The 20,428-nt window shown below is 31.3% G+C and overlaps 2 protein-coding genes across 6 annotated transcripts in view; one reads left to right on the plus strand and one right to left on the minus strand.

Annotated features, from left to right (window-relative positions):
- LOC105126839 (uncharacterized) overlaps nucleotides 1–4,656 on the minus strand; it is a 9,206-nt gene extending 4,550 nt beyond the window's left edge. For 2 of the 4 annotated variants that reach the window (XM_011027848.1, XM_011027851.1), the window contains exons 1-5: nucleotides 4,478–4,656; nucleotides 2,050–4,346; nucleotides 1,476–1,617; nucleotides 1,272–1,354; nucleotides 177–415 (exon numbers count right to left, since the gene is read on the minus strand). In XM_011027848.1, the coding sequence (XP_011026150.1) occupies nucleotides 177–415; nucleotides 1,272–1,354; nucleotides 1,476–1,617; nucleotides 2,050–4,224 (2,639 nt within the window). In that variant the 5' untranslated portion in view covers nucleotides 4,225–4,346; nucleotides 4,478–4,656. Of the gene's footprint in view, nucleotides 1–176; nucleotides 416–1,271; nucleotides 1,355–1,475; nucleotides 1,618–2,049; nucleotides 4,383–4,477 lie in introns of all 4 variants that reach the window. The other 2 variants (XM_011027850.1, XM_011027849.1) reach the window with 2 other exon arrangements.
- Nucleotides 4,657–12,823: 8,167 nt separating this feature from the next.
- LOC105126840 (NF-kappa-B-activating protein-like) lies at nucleotides 12,824–17,642 on the plus strand. Of its 2 annotated transcripts, none has more exons than XM_011027853.1 (2): nucleotides 12,824–14,429; nucleotides 16,950–17,642. In XM_011027853.1, exon 1 carries the CDS (start codon nucleotides 12,894–12,896, stop codon nucleotides 14,424–14,426), a length of 1,533 nt encoding a protein of 510 aa, XP_011026155.1. In that variant the 5' UTR covers nucleotides 12,824–12,893; the 3' UTR covers nucleotides 14,427–14,429; nucleotides 16,950–17,642. The 2 variants fall into 2 exon arrangements, with proteins under 2 accessions (XP_011026155.1, XP_011026154.1); XM_011027852.1 differs by lacking the exon at nucleotides 16,950–17,642 and adding an exon at nucleotides 16,316–16,645 and having other exon boundaries at nucleotides 12,828–14,429.
- Nucleotides 17,643–20,428: the final 2,786 nt, after the last annotated feature.

Raw genomic sequence — 20,428 nt, forward strand, 5'->3', positions numbered from 1 at the left:
AACAAAAAAAAAAAACACCCCCCCCCCCCCCCCCCCCCCCCCCCAAAAAAAAAAAAAAAACACCCACAGAAATAAAGTCCAAAAGGAAATTTGAAAAAAAGAAGAGATCAGCAATGTTGGTTCTTTCAGCTTAATGATGAAAATTTCAAGCATGCTTATAATATAACTAGGCTTACCCAAAATTATATACAATATTACGAATCAGATTGACCCCACTTCTATGGTCAGGCATGGGCAAAAAGCACTCATCCATTATGTGCAACGCAACAGCTACCTTGGAATTACATTCAACTTTCCGATGCATTCCACTGAGAGAAATATCAGAGCCAACATCAAATCTGCGAACAAGAGTCCACGCAAAGCCTTCTTCCATTTCATGTTTAACCCCAAGAAGTGCCTGTAGTTTATCATACAACTGACAGAAACAAGACCATTTTGGTGAATTGCAATGCACATAATAGATTTCATTTTCAAGTTTTCTTAAAACCTGTTTAAATCAAAAACTATTAAATAAAAGCAGTTCATTTTAATGAGAACTCAGGATAAATTAACTGCTGCTAGTGATATTAGAGCACTTATCAAGTACATGTATAATCTCCGAGTATACATAATATGAAAGATCACAACTAAGTCAAATAATCAATTAATAATACTCCAGACTACTTTTGCCAAATCCCACTCTGCAGATGATGTGAACCAAAGCAGATTTTAGGGGACTGATCGAATTGCATATAATGAATGAAACAAAATAGCAGTGACCAATCAATCAAGGTCTTCCTAATAACCCAGAGTTATACATGCATCTCTCTAAAGCCTGACCATTCACACACTTAATTTGCAGGTAGCAATTAGTTTCTTGTGAGTCAAAAAAGGGTTAATGATAACCAGGGTTTACAAGCCAACAGAACATGTGAAAATTTGCGGCAAAAGCAAAGATGATTCCATGTCTTATTAGGACCAAATTACAATCACTTGCAGATCCAATTGAGATGAGATTGCAACAAGTTCCAAAAATTGGAATCTCTTCAACTTCAAACTCAGATCTGCGACATAGAACACCCATTTACAATCAAGTTTTCAGGAAGTTCATACAAAAGGTTTTAGAGGGCCAATCATTTTATTTTAAGAAAACCAAGCAATAAGCTACAGGATACCAAGGTTTCTGGCCACTTGCAAATCAAGAATCAGATTTAAGAAAAAGAAGTTCTAAAAATGAAAATTTTGATTTTCAAGTCCAATAGAACATCCATGATTATACTCTATAACAATACCTCTTGGCATTTTTTCCCACAGAAGGATACACTGCTGTAATCATCATTTACAGTGTTCTCGGCAAGAACACAAGAGTGGTGGTCTGCAGCAGAAGATGTCTATTAAATGTACATCAATTAAATAACAATAAATAGAAGAAAATTAGCATGGTGGAAATGGAAAGGGAAAAATACATTAAAACACTATGAAGATATAGTCGTTACATTTTTCCTCACACAAGCAACATGCCAATAATGCAGGTTGGGCAGCAGTATCATTTTCGTCCATCTGACATGTATCCCCACCAGCCATCCCACAAAATCTGCATGAACAATATGTGCAATTCCAGACACCTGAAGGGAACTTCTGCCACAAGAAAAAAAAAATATTAATGACATGAAGGCATTTACAGAAACCAAAACTCATTTCTATGTGATAGCAAAAAGCTGATCTCGTTTCATAAATAAGATGCTAAGGACACTGCCAGATTCCAGAAGGGAACATCTGTTGCAAGATGAAAGCAATCTATTAATTACACGGCAGCATTTATATAGAACAAAACTCCATTCTACAAGTGACAGCAGAAAAAGATTATCTCAAACTTTTCATAAATATGTTATGGAAAAGCAGTTCACGGGAATATTTTCCACCATTCGTTTCTCAATATCTAATACGGGAACTCTATTTAGAGTTCTTATTGCTTTTAGGCATTCCATAACCTGAAGGAATATTTCTGGTACAAGCAATCTGGAGGACCTTGAGAATAAACATGATAGGAGTGCAAAAGCAAAGACATACCTTTATCTCTAGGCAGCTTTGATGGAATGTTGATGGGCAACTATCACAGCAAATCAGGTTTCCACCATCTCCACAAATCCCACATGTATCATCATTTGGATCTTGATCATCAGTATCAACAAAATGGAACCCTTTACGGTCAGACTCATCTTGTTTGTTCCATGACTCTAGCTGGCATTGCAAGAGTGAATGCCCGTTCTCTAAACATATGTTTTTGAGTGGCTGGCAGGATTTGCTGCCTGCATGAGACTCAAAGTCTAAGATTGCAAAAGTTTCACCACAGCAATCACACTGAATGCCATCTGTTGTGATTTTACCCTTGAGCACTGTCCGTGTCTTCCTGCGTTTCAAGTACTGCACCTTTCCATCTAATGGCACAGAGCCCAAATCAATCATCCAGGCAAGTACAGTTCGCTTCCCATTATACAGCACATATCCATCACCATTTGAATCTGCACCCTCCTTAGAATTGCGAATCATTAGAGCACACCGCTTTTTATTATGTGTTTTGAGTTGCTTACGATCCTTGACTGCTGTTCTGTCGTCTGATGTACCAGAACAGTCATCCTGTTCGGAGAGAGAATATTTATGTTTTGTCCTGTCCTTCAGCTTCTTACGGCCAGGAGTTGCCGCAGCATCCCGTTTTCTCTTGTGCAGTTTTCCTTTCTTATTTTTCAGTTTTGCAACTCCTTCACCTGTTTTCCCACCCTCACCTTGCTTCCATTTCTTTTTCTTTTTATTTTTATCACTCCTTTCCTTGCCTATTACTTTTGTTAGCATGCTGAGTTCATCATCTGGTAGAGGAGTAAACTTGAAACCAGTCTTGCAAGTATTTGAATCACCACCGCCACCTTCATAATGCTGCTTAAGAACCCGGTAAGCCAAGGTGACAGACCAGTGGGTCCTTCCTTCAGGATTAACATACACAGCATCGCAGTAATCTCTACCATTCCTAGGTCTATGCTCGATTGTCCAGCCTGCACCCAAAAGAAGTTCTATAATTTTATCTCTCACTACAGCCTTCTGTTTATTTCTCCCCTCTTCCTTTTCATCATTAATGAATTTGATCTTCCTAGCTGTTGCTAACTCCGTTGCATTAGATTTTTTCCCTCCAGATAACGCACTTCTAGCTCCCACATTGTGGTTCTTGTTATGTCTTGTCTTTTTTCCCAACTGTCTTTTCCTCGGCCCGCCCACCTTTATGCCCTTGTTCAACTTGCTGTGTCTCCCACGCTTAGGCTTCAACTTCTTCCCCGCTTTTCCATAAGATTCATCACTCTCTTCACCGGATGATTCTGCAGTGTCATCCTCAACCGCCTCAATGTTCTTCTCCTCAGGCTTGTCACTCTTCTTAGCCTTGGGGGGTCTCCCGCGCTTAGGCTTTGATTTTTCACTCACTTCATTATCTGACTGTTCACTCTCCTCACCAACAGATAGATCACTACCTTCTTTACCTGCCTTGCCTCTTTTCTTCCCAGACCTGTGACTCTTATGAGCCTTGGGGAACCTTCCACGCTTATGCTTTAATCTTCTACTTGCCCCATCATCTGATCGATCACTCTCTTCGCCAACATAATGATTTCCCTCTTCCCTTTCTACCCCAGTCCTTTTCTTCTCAGACACGTCATTCTTCTGGACCTTGGGGGGTGTCCCACGCTTAGGCTTTAAGTTTTCCCTCACTTCATTATCTGGATGTTCACTCTCTTTACCGACATATTGATTGCTTTCTACCTTTACCGCCTTGATCCTTGTCTTCTCAGACCCATCACTCTTCTGAGCCTTGGGAGGCCTCCCACGCTTGCGCTTTAATGTTTTCCCCTCCTCGTGATCACAGGCCTCACTGTCTTCCTTTTTCACCTCAGCCAGTCTCTTCTCAGGCCCATCACCGCTCTTGCCCTTGAGCGAGCTACCGTCCTCGCTCTCTCCCTCGCTGGCAACTCTACTTCTTTTCCTTCTACTTTTACTAGTCTCAGCAGCATTACACTCCCCCGCATCACTCCCTCCTTCACATTCTTCAATTTTTAACCCATCTCTCTGATCCACTTCCATGTCTTCTCTTAACGCCTCATATTGATTCAATTTCGGTTTCTCCTCGTCAGTCAATTCACTCGGAGAAACCTCATTTTTCACCGATTTCCGCAATAAACTAACACTAGATCTCAACCCTTCTCTCATTCTCTGAAAAAATCCTTAAAACTTTCACTTTTTTGTTTCAATAAAACTCACAAGTAAATAACCTCCATTGATCTTACTCGGCAATTAGAGCAATTCGGTGCTCAAAAGATCAAGAGCTGGATCTACGAAAGACCCTTTTTGGAACCTTCAATCAAAACCTTGCATTCAAGAAAATTAATAAAATAAAATAAAATCTGTACGGGTAATCTTGCTGAAAAGAAATTGGAAATTGAAGAAGAAGAGCAAAACTTACTAATGTGGTGAGGAAGACAGGATTATAGGATCCTACGGAATCGCGTGAGAGTGTGAACGAGGCTAAACCGGTAACGACAAGGCGAACCGGAGGTTGTTGCACCAAGATTGGGTTTCGAAAGAGAAAGCGAATGGGTTTTACGAGGAGAGAGCGATTGGAAATATTTTACTTGTAGTGCCTTTTTGTGTTTGGGGGTTTTACGTTTTGATTAAAATACCTCGTCCAAGATACCGTAAAGCATGGGTAGGACAGTCAATTCGCATTAACTACGATTTTCAATTTCCCTCCATAAAACACATTTGTCTTTGAAAAAAAATGGATTTCCAACCAATATTTAAAAGGTGATGTTTTATGGTAGCAGGTTTGCGAAATGTTAACGTTAGTTGTCCGTTAAACATTGGCCTGGTTATTAAATACTTGATGCTTCGTTATTGGGGTGTTAAATTAATAAGGAAAAAATATCGATCCCCTTATCCTAATATCTAGAAAATAAATATACGATAAAAAAATATTTAAAACTTTATGGCCAGCCATACTTGGAGTGTGTTCATTAACTAAAATAACTATTTTACTTGTCCATCTCTAAATTTATTTTTGTTTTTTAATCTTCTTTTTTAATAAAAAAATGAAAAATATTTTTATTTGTCAGGGATATATATATATATATAAAGATATGTATCAAGATTATCAAAACTATAATTTATAATATTCATCTTAATATTTTATATTTATGATAATCTAATTATAGAATATTTATTTTATCTTGTTCAAATTAAAAATTATCATGAAAAAGTTAAGAAAAAAATATATTAAATGTATAGTAAAAAATAAATTTGTGTCATTGACTAGATATAAAAATGTAAAAAAATATATATATATTTTGAATCTTGTACAGTGCTAGAAAGTGCTTTTATATAAAATAAAAGGGTTTAATATGTTTTTTTTTTAATCTAGAAAAACTATGGAAAATTAGTAAAACAAGTTGTAGAAAACCTTTAAAATATATTCTTTAAATTTAGTGCAGATTTAGAAAACTATAAAACTAATTTTATATTTTTTTAGATGGATGGATATTGTATTTAATTATGAAGTTATGGTTTTCATTTATTTTTTACTTTAAAAAAAATAATTAATTTGTTTCTAAACAGTCCTCAACTTTTCTCCATCAGCCTTTACATCTCTCTTTTGGCTCAGTGAGAAACAAAAACTATGATTGCTATAGTATTTTAGGTTTTCTTCTTATTTAATGAAATTATTGGTAAATTATTTTGGTATAAAAATATAAAATTGATTTAAATATATAAAAATATTATTTTTAAAGTGTTTATTTATCTCATACATAAATAACATCTTCATAATACAGCTAAATTATCCAAACCTTTAACATAATTAAAAAAAAAAGACAAGTTAAATTAAATTAATTGGGGATTTTGTGTTTGTTAGCTTCATAATTCGTGTAAATCTGGACAGGGGTGAAAAGATGTATAATTGTTTAGTAAAGCCTCATATTTGTGTCCACCAAGCAACGGTCACATTGTATTGCCAGAGGTTTAAATTCTTGCTAAAAGACAGTTTTGGCCTCGTATTGATACACATGAAAAAGACTCAGTATATTCCTACCTCTTTCATGCCAGACAAGAGAGTCATGCAGAACTCCATGTCGACTAGAACATTGTAACTTCTTGTGCAATGGGTTTCATCAAATTTTATTCTTGTTTGACATGAAAAAAATATTAAAATATAACTAATATTTTTCAGTAAAAAAAATAATTTGACATAATTAGTTATAATATAATCAACTCGACTGATTCAAAAATAATATAAAAATTAATAAAAATATAATTTATTTTAAAAATAATTAAAATAATATATTTTTTTATAAAAATACTAAAATAATAATATATTAAATTGATTTAAATCAATCTAAATTAATATTTATAATTTAAATTTAAATTATAATATTATAATAAATTTTGTATAAAATAAATTATAAAATTTAATTCATGATAAATCATCACATGAAAAGAAATCAAATAGATATATTAATATTATTTTTTTGCAATAATCAAAACATACCATTCTTTATTTAGTTAATTGATTATTATTTTTTTTGTCAAAAGACTAGTTGAAAGAATTATATATATATTGCCCAAGGTGAACTGACATTTTTCATCCATTGAGCCCTCTAGAAGGATGTCTGTGATTTCAATGCATAATATTTTTAAAAATAATTTTTTATTTTAAAATATATTAAAATAAATAAAATCATATTTTTTTAACATCAATACATCCATAAAGACACTCTAAAACAATACTAGAAAATAAAAAAAACATTAATTTAAAGATAAATTTTATATTTGTTATTGTAGTAATAATATTTTTTATAAATATATTAAAATAATACTTAAAAAAAATATTTTTAATGACAAGATAAAAATATACAAAATTAAAATAAAACAAAAAACTTATTTAAGAAAAACACAATCTAGCAGAAAAGACAAACCATATCATAAATAGATTAGATGTCGGGATTATGATGTAACTTGAAGCAATTTTCTAGCAATTGAAGACATTGTTCGTGTTGTAAAACACAACATGATTTTTGTTTTTAAAAGTGCAGCTGTGATTTATTTTTAAAATGTTGTTTATTTAAAAATATATTAAAATAAAATTAAAATAAAATTAAAATAAAATTATTTTTAATGTGATGTAAAAATATTAAAAAATATTATTTTGAATAAAAAATAAAAAAATTAAAATAAACAAATGTTAAAAATCACTGTAGCGTCTGAAAAATCAATATCATGGACGCGCGAGAGAGAGAGAGAGAGAGAGAAAACGAAACGGATACCAGAGAAGTACTCAAAAAAGAAAAGGTGGGCCAGCAGCGTACGTGTTGAGGATTTTATTTTTTTTTTGTTATATTCCACCACGTGCTTATCAGGCGTGGTGACGAGCTTCGGCACGAAGGTTCCTCGTAGACCCTGCTTTTACTCTTGACTGCAATTAGCGAATTGAACTGGCGAGGAAATTGAATACGTGTCAATCATGATCAGATACTAGTGATCGTTTACTGTATAGTGATGGAGTTATCCTTGTCGGAGTTTAGGTTTTACAAGTTCCTGTCAATGACGCAGAAGCATGTGGTGGGCAAAATTAGTCTCTCAATACTTCTTGCATCATTTGATCCTTCCTCTTCAAGATATCGAAGTTAAATTTTCAAAAAATTAGTGGGACAAGTCCTGATTAGACCATGGGAAAAAAGCATTGATTGGGCCTTTAATTTTATAAATCCAAATTTTATACATAAATTAATATATATATCACTCTTGCTAGTAATTTATTATTACCCAAAAAATTCATAATCTGTTAAGGTACTGGTAGAAACTGGGTAGATGGTCTTGATCTTATACTAACAAGAGTATTTATAATTAAATCTCTTGATGGATTTTTAGTAAAATGATCTATTAGATTATTAGATTATTGCAATAGGTGATATACACAATAAAAATCATACCATCATAAATTAATTGCCTTGTATATATTCATGTCCATGTTTAGATTTTTCAACCCTAACTTTTCGCGCATAGTCCTTTTTTATCTTATTGAACACAATTTCTCATCAAGAATTAATAATTTTTTATTTTCAAGAATAAAGTTTATTTATATAGAATATAAAAAAAATTGTAAATGAATTATAATAATATATTTAAAACATTAAATGCCTATAAAATAGTTTAAAAAACAACAACTATTTTTTAAAAAAGATAGGTAAACAATATAAGAAAATAGATATTAATTTAAATATAAATTTAAAATTATATATTAAAAAATATTAATTAAAAAAATAAAATCATAAAAATAAAAATTTAAACATAACCAGGCTTGAAAAGCTAGATCATGCTTCTAGCCTGTTTTTAAAAAAACAGATATTAAAGAAAAAAAATAAAAATTTACATGCACGGATATATGTGTGCGGGGATCTATAAGTATCGAATGATAAATATTTGAAATATTGACAATAAAAAATATTAATTTTTTCAAGAGAATTTGAATAAAAAATAAAAAAAAATATTATAAAAAATAAAGACACAAAAATGTTAATAAATAAGCTAAGTATGAAATGTTAGATATATCAAATGTTTAAAAAAAAAACCATAACAACTTTTTTTCTTAATAAAATAAAATAAATATAAATTTGCCACCGCTATAGTCCTGTTAAAATAAAGAAATCATACAGTTATAATCTTACCACATCCGCAGCTACACTAAAAAAATGAAAAATGAATATAAAATTGTCATTTCTATTGTGTTTTGCCGTCTCCTTTTAATATACATTAAATATTTTAATTTATAAATTCATGTTCAATTCTTCCACGTCTCGTGCAATTAGTGTTATAGTTCTAAAATAAAGAAATTTTCAACGTGCAATAAATCTATTAATTTTAAGGTTCACTTTCAATTGTTGGTTAATTTGCATCTACATAAATTTAATATCTAAATTTTACGAGAAATTAGCCTAGGTTTACCGATGCTCTAGAACCAATATATTTTACGTACAATAGATCAGTTAATATTAAAATTCATGCGTATTTACATCAAATAAATCATAAGCTCGTTTTTATCATGTCAAAAGATACTATTAAACTATAAATTATATTACAAGCTCGTTTGTTCACTTTAATTTCCTGTATAAATCAGTCTTTATAAGATGTAGACCTTGAATTTCATAAACATACCAAAACACTTTAAATTATGTGTAAAATTTCATATATCTTCTTTACAGCAACATTATTCTTCGTTTGCATATTTTATTTTTTTTGGATTTACGTGGGGTGTCTGGACCAGCTTACGCGCACCACGACTAATCCCCACGATCCACTGAATACCCTGCAAACTCAGTAAGCATGTAGGGCGCCGCGGGGGTGACAGGCGTGCACGCCAGGGCTCGAACCCAGGTGCAGTGAAAGGAGACAAGTCCCTTCCACCGCTAGGCCAAGCTCTGGTTTGCTCTTCGTTTGCATATTGATATGTTATATGATTGCTTGGTGTTGTGATTTCAATTATATTTAGATATGTATTTCTTGAAGAAACATGTTTTTTTAATGTTTTATGATGATTTTAATGTACTGATATGGAAAATAAAAAATATATTTTAATATATTTTTAATTAAAAAATATTATATATTATGATAAAAAATATTGTAGCCTATCACTCTACAATATTACCCCAGACGTATAGCATAGAGACTTAAAAAAAATAAAAATAAAAAGTTCTTCATAAACCTTTTTAAGGCCCAGGACCATTAGTGTCCCAGTCTCACAGAGGCCCAGGCTTCTACCATTTAAAATCTTAAACAAAACCTCTCATTATCATGTAATTGAAAAATAAAATAAAATAAAATAAAAATTATTTATTTGTTTATTTTAATTAAATTTATTTATTAAAATAATTTTTTATTTTAATAAATAATAATTAAAATGAAACACGAATTAATTCAATCAAATAACATGGAAAAGAAAAACAACATGATGCAATAATGCACATGTTATAAATATTTTTTATGTTTTTATATTTTTAAAAATAAATTTAATCTATGAAAAATATTAAAAATATTATATATAAATAATAAATTAATATTCAAATTTACATGTATAACTAAAAAATAATCATGATTTAAAAGAAAAAAAATAAAATGAAAGGGGGAAAGGGTATTAATTTAAATATAAATAAAAAAATCATGAAAAAATCATGAAAAAGAATAATAATTTTAAAAGTAACAGGAAAGAAGGAATAAAAAAGCAAAGGTCAAATATTGATTGTGCTCTTGTTTATTTTTATTTTTTTTGTTTGTAATTATGTCGTCTACCTTGAATTGTTTTGAAAAAAATATCTAACAAAGTGTTGCTAATTTGCTAAGATTTCAGTTATTATAGTGGTTGGAAATCAGACTTAAGACTGTTTTATTAAAAAAATCATCTTCGATATTTTTTTAGCCCCAAACACCTATAAAATGCTATAAAAACTATGATAAAACAATGCATGACATCATAAAATGTAAAAAATTATCTCATTAACTCAAATCAACTCGGATCTAAAAACAAATCAAAATTCAAATCTATTTTTTCATAAATTTAGAGCTAAAAATATACATAGTATAAACCTTTATTGTTAAATGTGATATACTTTTCACTCTCTATCGTCAGAACCCAACAATATATTTCTTTATTATGTCAATCAGAAACTTAAAATTAATAAAAATAAACTCTTTATACCAAAATTGGATTGGAAAAAATATCGTGACACTTAAATTGTATAATTTATATGATTTTTAAGTTTAAGAATCAAAGTGCATCTCTTACAAAACTTATGATATGTCATCCATGTTCGACACTTTTTCCATTATGGTCTCTTTTTTTTTAGTTCCGTCTTTTAATGAGAATAAAATGAAATGGTTTTCAAATATGGCTAAATAAATAAACAAAAGCTTGATAACGAAATTAAAAAAATATAAATTTTTGGACAGTCCATCCATGACAACGTGTGAGATGATTGACAATAAAACCTTACTTAATAAAAAAACTCATGCCTTTTAGAGTAATACTTAATTGTCCTGCATCTCATTGTGGGTCATACTGGTTTTTTTTTAATGTAAATATAATATCAAGAGCTCATTGAATTTTTAAACCGTGTTATTAAATCTAATTAAATGTGTTGTTTATATTAAAAAATACTAAGACGATCAAAAATTAGATCGAACTCAGTTCTCCTGCAACCCGAGTCATGGACTTTGTTGGGTTTAATAGTTTTTTTTTTAATTAAATTTTTTATTTAATTATATGATAAAAATAGATGCTCGTAAACATAAGTATCAACTTAAAAATAAACACTTATCCAAGACAGTTATCTTTATAAAAATAAAATAAAAATCAATCATGTAATTTATTTTTCAAGATTATAATAACAACAACAATAATAATAAAAAAACAATTAAAGGACTGGAATTTTTTTTTTATCAATGATTAAATTCACTAAACTCATGAATCAATAACTTAAGCTAACAAGTCAAACACGTGAACCGGGTTATGGACTTCACTGAGTTTGTAATTTATTTTCTTCTTCGATGATATTTTTTATTTAACTATATACAATAAAAATAGATGTCCGTGAAATTAAACACCAATTAAATATCAAGATACTTTTTTAAGATCATAATAACATCATAAAAAGTAAAACTAAGTATGAAATTGAATTTTAAATTAACCTACTATCCAATGATGAAATAAAAAAAATAGTTAAAAAAATAGTTAAACTTGTCAGGCTTACAAACCAGACAAACTAGTGAATAAATCCATAGACTTTATAAAGTTCAATAATATATATTTTTTTAAACTATTTTTTTAATCATGTAAGAAAAAAATAGACAATAAAAAGCTATGTTCAATTAAAAAAAAAACACCCTGTCAGACTTTTAAATTATAACAACTTAGGTTAGTAGCAAACCATGCCAATTTTATAAAAAGAAGAGATAAAAATAAATAAATGATAAAGATAGATTCTTGATAATCACTGTATTAAAAAAAACACATACAAATATTTTATGTAAAGTCATATAAAAAAACCAAAATATCATGGATTACTCTTGTAACCATAATGCAATGGATATGACTGAATGATAGTTCTTCCATACCTCTTATTTTTTTTAATTTATAAAATTTAATAACATGATTTTTTTTAAAATTATTTTTTTATGATTACACAAGAAAAAAATAAATAATAAAAAAATTAAATTTAATTAAAATAAAATAATTCATCAAATCTGTAAATTCAGGTAAATTATGCTACACTAACAAATCTATAAACAAATTTAATTTCATACAAAGGTAAATTAAAGATAAATAAAATTTGAAGTTAAATTCTTAATCATCATAATTTTAAAATATAAAAATAATAAAAATAAATCATAATAGAATAAAAAATAAAGAATAAAAAATAATTTTTTTTAATAAAATGATTTTTCTTTGAAACTATTTTTTTTTAATCATATAAAAAATTAAAGTTTAATTAAAAAAAGTAAAAAACACTCCACTAAATCTATAAACGATGAATTATCTTGATAAATCTGTAAATTATACTAATATTATAAAAAATAAAAAATAAATTACATAGTTAAAATTTTAATTAGATAGTTAAAATTTTAATTATTATAATATTAAAAATAAAATTAATAAAAATAATTTAAAAAAATATATATATATAAAAAAATAACGCGTTCAAGAGAAGAAAAAAAAAACCAACGTGCGGAAGCATTTCACTGTTTTGCAAGGAATGAGACAGTACTTGCCTCCGTATGTTTTAGTTTTTGTTAATTCCTATAAATACATAAAAAACACCTCATGAACGCAAATTCCAAAAATGGGCAGGCTATCATCCACCGTCGAGATCTCCGATGGACGATACATTCCTGACCGTCAAAACAGCCGTGACACACCCGAGTTCGACTCCCCTGACTACCGACGCCACCGTGAACGTCGCAGTCCCTCTTATCAAAACTACGATGATCGTCACCGGGAAATCGATCGCGGCCGACGCCGTCGCTCTAGCTCACCCGAATACTCAAGAAGTCCTAGAAGAAGAACAACAAGAAGAAGTCCGAGCCCTAGGTACAAAGAAACCCTAGATCATTCTCTCCCTAAAAAATTCGGCAAGGGCCGGTCCTTTCTTGATAGGAATAGAAGGGAATCGGACGAGGAATCCGATGAGGATTTAAAAGGATTGAGTTTTGAGGAGAGGAGGAGGCTGAAGAGGCAGAAGATGAGGAAGTCTATGAGGTATTGTATTTGGAATATTACGCCAAGTCCTCCGAGAAGGGACGATGAGGAGGAATTGGTGGAGAAAGCGGACGAGATAGAGAAGTACGGAGAGGATGAGGTAAAGAGTGAAGATTCCAGCGGAAAAGAGAAGGAAAAGGCGAAATCAGAGTCGGAGAATTCTGGGAGTGGTGAGTCGGAGAGCGAGTCTGAGTTTGAGTCAGATGCCTCGAGGGAGAAAAGAGAGAGGAGGAAATCAAGTTCTAAGCGCAGGAGGAGGAAAAGTGATAGTAAATCAGATGTGAGTGAGAGCGAAAGTGAGAGTGAATCAGACACTGAAGAAGATCGGAAACGGAGAAAGAAGTCGCGGGAAAGTATTAGTAGGCGGATCAAGAGTAGTAAGAGTAGTAGAAGAAGAAAGAGCAGGAGGAAGAAGAGTAAGTATAGTGATTCTGATGATAATAGGGCTGAGGAGTCTGACTCTGATGATGATCGTGTAAAGTCTAAAAAGAGGAGGCGTTCTTCAGGTTCGCGATCCAAGGGGAGTAAGAAGAAGAGAGGTTCTGAAACAGGGAGTGAGAATTTGGATTCCCTTGAGAATTCTGGTTCTGAGAAAAATAAAGCAAATGATGACGAGGCTAACAAGGCTGAAGTTGACGTTGAGGCATTGATGTTTAAAGAAATGATCGAGGCACAAAAAAAACCTGCTTTGGAAAATGAACCTGTGGTTGGGCCAATGCCGTTGCCTAGAGCTGAAGGGCATATTAGTTATGGTGGAGCTTTGAGGCCTGGTGAAGGTGATGCTATTGCACAGTACGTGCAGCAAGGGAAACGTATCCCTCGTAGAGGTGAAGTGGGTCTTTCTGCGGATGAGATTCAGAAATTTGAGACTCTTGGGTATGTGATGAGTGGCAGTAGGCATCAGAGGATGAATGCCATTCGTATCAGGAAAGAAAACCAAGTTTATAGCGCTGAGGATAAGCGGGCGCTGGCCATGTTTAACTATGAAGAGAAGGCAAAACGTGAGCACAAGGTTATGGCTGATTTGCAGCGGCTAGTGCAGCGCCATATTGGGCAGGATGTTGGTCCTAGTCATGATCCTTTTTCTGCGAAAGCATCTGGCGGTGCTGATGCTTAGGAGGTGTTTTATTATTCCTCCTCGTAACTTTCCTTATCATATTTTCTAGTCCTTATCTTGATTGATGGATATTATCTGAACTGGATAGTTGAGCTTCATTTTTTTGTCATCATGACTCGTTGTTAGCATCTTAGATGTTAATCCTAACCACATACCCTCTGCTTGGTTGATTAGTTTCCTCAAAACCAGATGAAAGTGTAATAGATCATATGGTTTGTGCTATTTGATAGTTATGATTTGGATTGTGAATTAAAATATATGCTTAACCATAACTATAGGGTAAAGAGTAAGAGGGTGTTTGAGAGTATGGTAGTGGTTTTTACTTTCAAAATGTGTAAAAATAAAAAGGCAATGTAAAATGTGTAAAAATAAATAGGCAACGTGGAATGTGATACCTGGAATTGGTACCTGTGCGCAGTTGAAAAGGAAAGTGAAATCATGTTTTGTAAAGTACCTTAATTGATAGTTAAGAAATGATTTGGGATGTAAACGATTTGAAAACGAACTAGAGGTTTTTGTAATTTTGAATTTTGATTAATGTTCTAACTCTGGATATTGCAAATCAATTTCATGTGAATTAAATTGAAGTTTTATTATTAGGTTGCTGGCTAAAATAGAGTTCTGTTTGTGGTTATCTATTTCTTAAAAACCAGACATTGACACAACCCTACCTTTATAGTGTAAGTGTGGCTAAAAGCGGACATTTTTCTACTGGTTTTTGTCTTCTTATTGTTACCTTAACTTGCTGTGCTGTTTGCATTTATCGCTTCAATTTTTTTTTTAATGTCATTCAAGCCGATTATAGCTTGGAATTGGAGTTATATTTTAGAAAGGTACATGTCCTTTTTAATCAGGACAGCAAAGGGAAAGCTGTGATTTCATTTCAGTAACCCAGTTATAGGCAATTGTTGGAAGATGCCTTTGGCAATGGGACACGAGTGCATCGCACCTGAGAAATTTTTCAAGCAATTGTTTTGCATTGAAAAAGATAATTATGCAGAGAATAACTGCAAAGTGATGGCGTTCAATTAAAAGAACTTTTGGGGTTGAAAATTTCCTCCTCAAGTTCTGAGTTGAGTTTATTTTGTTGAGAATGTAACTGTCAAAATTCAAAAAGAGATAAAAGAAAGACATCATTTCACAGATGAATCCACCCTTGCATTGCAATTCTACTTAAATGAGCTCTTCAAAGTACAGACAGGATTTAGATTATTTTTTATTCGATACTTGCATCACTGGGAGTTGGGACCATGGGAAACATTTCTGTCCAGTGTTGGAATACTAATTTCATTCTACGTGGTGTCTTTGACAATGGATGTTTAGACTTTGACAATAGGAAGTTTTCCATGCCAAGGGTGCTAAAACATCATTTACTTTTTCGCACGTGAAGTTTACGCCATCTCCCATCTCCTTACTCTTCCCATTCAGTAGTTTCTGCCGAGTTTGTTGTGGTTTTTTGAATCCTTTTTCTCCTCCTTTTTATTTCATGATGTGTTGGGCAAGATTGCTATGATTTAACCTGCGATTTCAAATCATGTTATCTTCCTGGAGCACCAAATTAAAAGGCCTGCCGCTGATTGTTTTCCTACGAAGCCTAAGAAACTTTATGTTGGGTTTATTGGCTAATGCTTGAAGTATTCTGGCACGAACCCACCGTGAGCCTGCAGAGAAATTTCTTGATGCTTCTGTTTCATGGTCAATAATCTTGAACGTTTAAATGTGCTTTGTCAACTCCATTTTTTATTCTTGAATGTTCCCCCGTGTATGTACTCGTGAATGCAAAATCTTTATTGCTAGACATGAGAGTTGGCTATAAACTATGTGCTCATGAATGCCTAGTCTTCATTGCTAGAACTTCTCTGTTCTTATATGCTGTGTGTATGTTTTAGGTATCTGACCTGCAAGAGAAATTCAAGCAGGCAAATGGCAGGAACCTGTTTTGTGATAAGATTAGTCGTGAGAATGCCAATGAAGATTTCCATTGTAGGACAAATATGTGCAGGCGGAAGGTGATGTGTTTCTACAATTTGAGGGAGTGGGCAAAGGCCTGCTTCTTTTGATTTTTACTACGTTTATCATTGAGTTCATTATCACTTCGTTTTTTACCTGTCAACTGTTCGAGTCCATAATCCTAATCTATCAGGGGAGATGAGAAATGTGCATTTATTTTTTATTTTATTTTTATATTATAATTTACATTCCATGACATCTTAAATTTTACATCAGACGAAATGATAAAATTACTCATGTATATAATATAATTCAAATATCATATATCGATTTCTTTTTCTTCGGATATAATTTCTTTCTCTTCTCTATACAAATACAAAATCTTGCCAAATTAATTTTCATGGATCATAAAACCCTATTGAAAATCAATTGATATCACTTCATAAATTATTCTTCACCCTCGTCTTCTTTACATTAGGAATCCAAAAAGGGATTTGTGAAAATGGCAGCTACAGATTGTTTGGTTTGAAACTCAAGAGCCAAGAAATGACGTCTTATCTTGACAAAAAACAGAAGAGAAATTGACATCCCACTGTCCTCAGCCGCCGCCGAAGATGACGAGGACCACTGTAACTAGCAAATTTAATGTCGTGACAAAGTTGAAAACATCAGCTCCACTTGCCAGTGATGAATCTAGCAGGGTTAAGCAGGAGAAATCTATTAGCAAGTCAGATCCTCATTGCACACAGATCTGCAGTTTTTACGTATGGTCACATTTTAATCCAGTGTCAGTGTCATGTTTTGTGCCCGTCCTTGTCTGATACTATTTGTTATGCTTCTAAACTTGATGAATAGATTTTTTTTACAGCTCTACAAAATGATAAAGAGGATTTCTTGCCAAAAACAAGGGTTGTATATGGTTTTGGTCATTTTCACTGCGTGTTTTGGGATGGTTTTTGGACCATGAGACATTGAAACACAAGACTGATCTATCTTCCTTTAAAAACCAGCCAAGAGATCAAAATTCAATGGGAAGGGAAAACCACACGGATTATCATCTTTTGCGAGCAAAGATGAAGGGAAGGCCAGGAAAGAACGATATGCGAAGCACAGATTAAACGAACGAGGTAGCTTTGCCGGCCACTTATTCTTTTCCAGGCATATGAAAGTTAGACTTCTGGGTTAATTTCGATTTGTTCATTTGGGACCTGTTTCAGATTCTCAATGTGATCAACCAGAATTCATAAAAGTGTATCCAAATCTAATAAGAATTCACTTTATCCAAATATAAATTTCCATCACGTTATCCAAAATCTAACACAACCCTAAATTTATGTTAGATGGGGAAGAAGGTAGAGATAGAAGCGTTCTACTATTAATGGTGTAATGTTGTAATGCGGTAATGTGGTCTAGAAATATGGTAATAATTATTTTTTAATTTATTTTGAAAATTATTAAAATAATATTTTTTAATTTTTAAAAATTATTTTTAATATCATCAAAATAATATAAAAAATATAAAAATTAATTTTAAGTATTTTTTTTCTAAAAATCTGCTTATCCTCCTCAATTGAAACGCAATAGCAGATCGTGGTTACTATGGCAACAGAATCATGGTGGGTGAGTTGCTGTTTCTTACAGGCTAATCTCATTTTTTCCTTTTTTTTTTAGTAGATGCTTGAATGAGATTTTCTTCAAACCTCAGGCCACCGGAGACAAAAATAGAGTAAAATAAAAAATGAAACACTACGAGTTTTATTAGTTTCACTAACATGAAATAGACGGAAGGGTTTGATTGAAGTTCTTTTTAAACCTTAACAAAGTAATTGAGTTTAAAAACGACCTGGAGTTGGATTTAGAAAATCCAAAAAAATCAAGAACTACATTAAAAATAACTCGAGCTTTTGTTATTGGAGTATATACAATAAAAAAATTATATTTATATTATTTAAAATATTATATTTATCAATCTAGCTCTATTTGGGGGTACAATATCTGACATGGGAATTTTGTTCTTGTTATTTGTTTCCCAGAATGCAACCATGACCGGCGCTCCCGACATGGAGCTTGATTTGATGAAGGTTCTGAACAATTGGATTGAGGGGTAAATCTTCAAGTTATCGAGTCACTTCTTTTTTAATTTTCTTCACTAAAAATCTAAAATGAAGTTGTTTTAATCATATACACACACAACCTTCTTGTTTTTAAATCGAATTAATTCGTGTTATTCAATTGAAATAAATTTTAAAAGGTAGTTAGAAGGCGTTTGGTAATGAAATGTATCTATGTTTTAAATAAAATGTAGATACAAACCGTTTGGTAAAAAAAAAGCAACTTATTATTTATGGGTCCTATACTATTTTTGATTTTAAAACACACAAAAAAAAATGAATATTACTTTCTGTGCGTTTCATGCTAATTAATTAGCATGAACAATGGATAGCCATGCTCCACTATTAATGCATGAACAGTGGAGCATGGCTATCAACTATTCTTGCTAATTAATCCGTTGAGTTCTCAATTAATTTGCTGAGTTCTTCTATTTATTCAGAAAAAAAATGAAAGACCATTCTTGTAATATTTTTTATTATTGTTAAAAGGAATAATGTAGCATGATACATTGTTAGGTTAACAATATAGCCAGCTATAGTATTTTGGTCAGACAGGTCTTAAGCTCAAAATACATTGAATTAAATCCAATCCAGTAAAATAAAAAATAAAAATTATTTTTTATTTTTTAACTGTATTTTATTCAAAAAATTAGTGTTTATCATTATTCAATGACACTATATAAATTAGACAGAGATCGCTTGATGACGTAACATTTGCAGAATTTAATCGTAATTCTAATTTTCTTCCTGATTATATTATACATGATGTTGTTGCGTGCTTAAGAAACAAAAAAAATATAGTCCTTGTTGGATATATTTCATACGTGATGGAATTGTAGATAATTTAATAGAACAATAAAAAAATAATTTATATAAAGTATTATTTATTTCATAATGTAATAACAATAGTTAAATCTATAATATTTAAATTAAAAATCAGCAATATTAATAATAATTTTTTAAAATTATTTTATAACCTCAATTTCAAAAATACTATTAACTAAATACATTAAATTATTTTTTGCTCAATCTTAATTTTAACCACAGTTTTAACCAGACATATATTTTTTTAAACCAATCTTAATTAATAGTATTTTTTATAAAACAATTTTTTTTAAACCACAATCACAACAGTAATTGCAATACCAAACACACTTTTAGCACGTAATGTGATGTTTTTCAAGATAATTTTTTTATTTGAAAATATATTAAAATAAATTATTTTTAAATTTTTTATATTAATAATTCAAAATTATTAAAAAACATAAATTTAGTACATGTTTTGAAAAAAAATCTAAAAATAAAAAAGAATCCCTTTAATCAAATCAACTCTTCCATTAATTTAATTTAAAAATCTACACCTGTCAAGTTTTGAATCGTCCCTTTAAAGTGGTAAGGAATTAACAACCACGGACCTAATCACTCGGTGGTGGTAACCGGTGGAAGTCAGTTCGAGTCTGTCTCTGTCTTCACGTTATTCTAGAGGAGCCCCGAGGTCATCCTTGACGTGACAATGTTATGATCTAAATCCACTGTCCGAGTGTGATCATGTTTTCTCTTTTCCTTTTCAGTCACCCGCCATGATTTTCTCAATATAATTTGTACTATTTCCATAATAATGCTTTCGAGATAAGTTTGTGTTGAATTGAATTATTATTATTAAAATAAAGTCGTTGATTAGTTTGTGTTGAATTGAATTATTATTATTATTAAAATAAAGTCGTTGATCACCACTCCAGACAGCCGGCCCAATCCAACGAATTTGTGGTTGCTCGGGTGGCTGGTCTCATAATCTAATACTAATAAAATAATAATAATAATAATAATAATTTCCCATTTGATTATGAAAGCATTTAGTCATGATGGTCATCAAATCGGGCTCATAAATAAGGGTTTTTACTCTTTTTCCTTACACGTGTTTGTAGGTTTCAAAAATGTTTT

Source organism: Populus euphratica, unplaced genomic scaffold (assembly GCF_000495115.2).
Source record: "Populus euphratica unplaced genomic scaffold, PopEup_1.0 scaffold30.1, whole genome shotgun sequence".
Lineage (NCBI taxonomy): Eukaryota > Viridiplantae > Streptophyta > Magnoliopsida > Malpighiales > Salicaceae > Populus > Populus euphratica.

Bases quoted from the DNA above. Each gene is read 5' to 3' on its own strand.
- LOC105126840 (XM_011027853.1), top strand. From the start codon at position 12,894: ATGGGCAGGCTATCATCCACCGTCGAGATCTCCGATGGACGATACATT.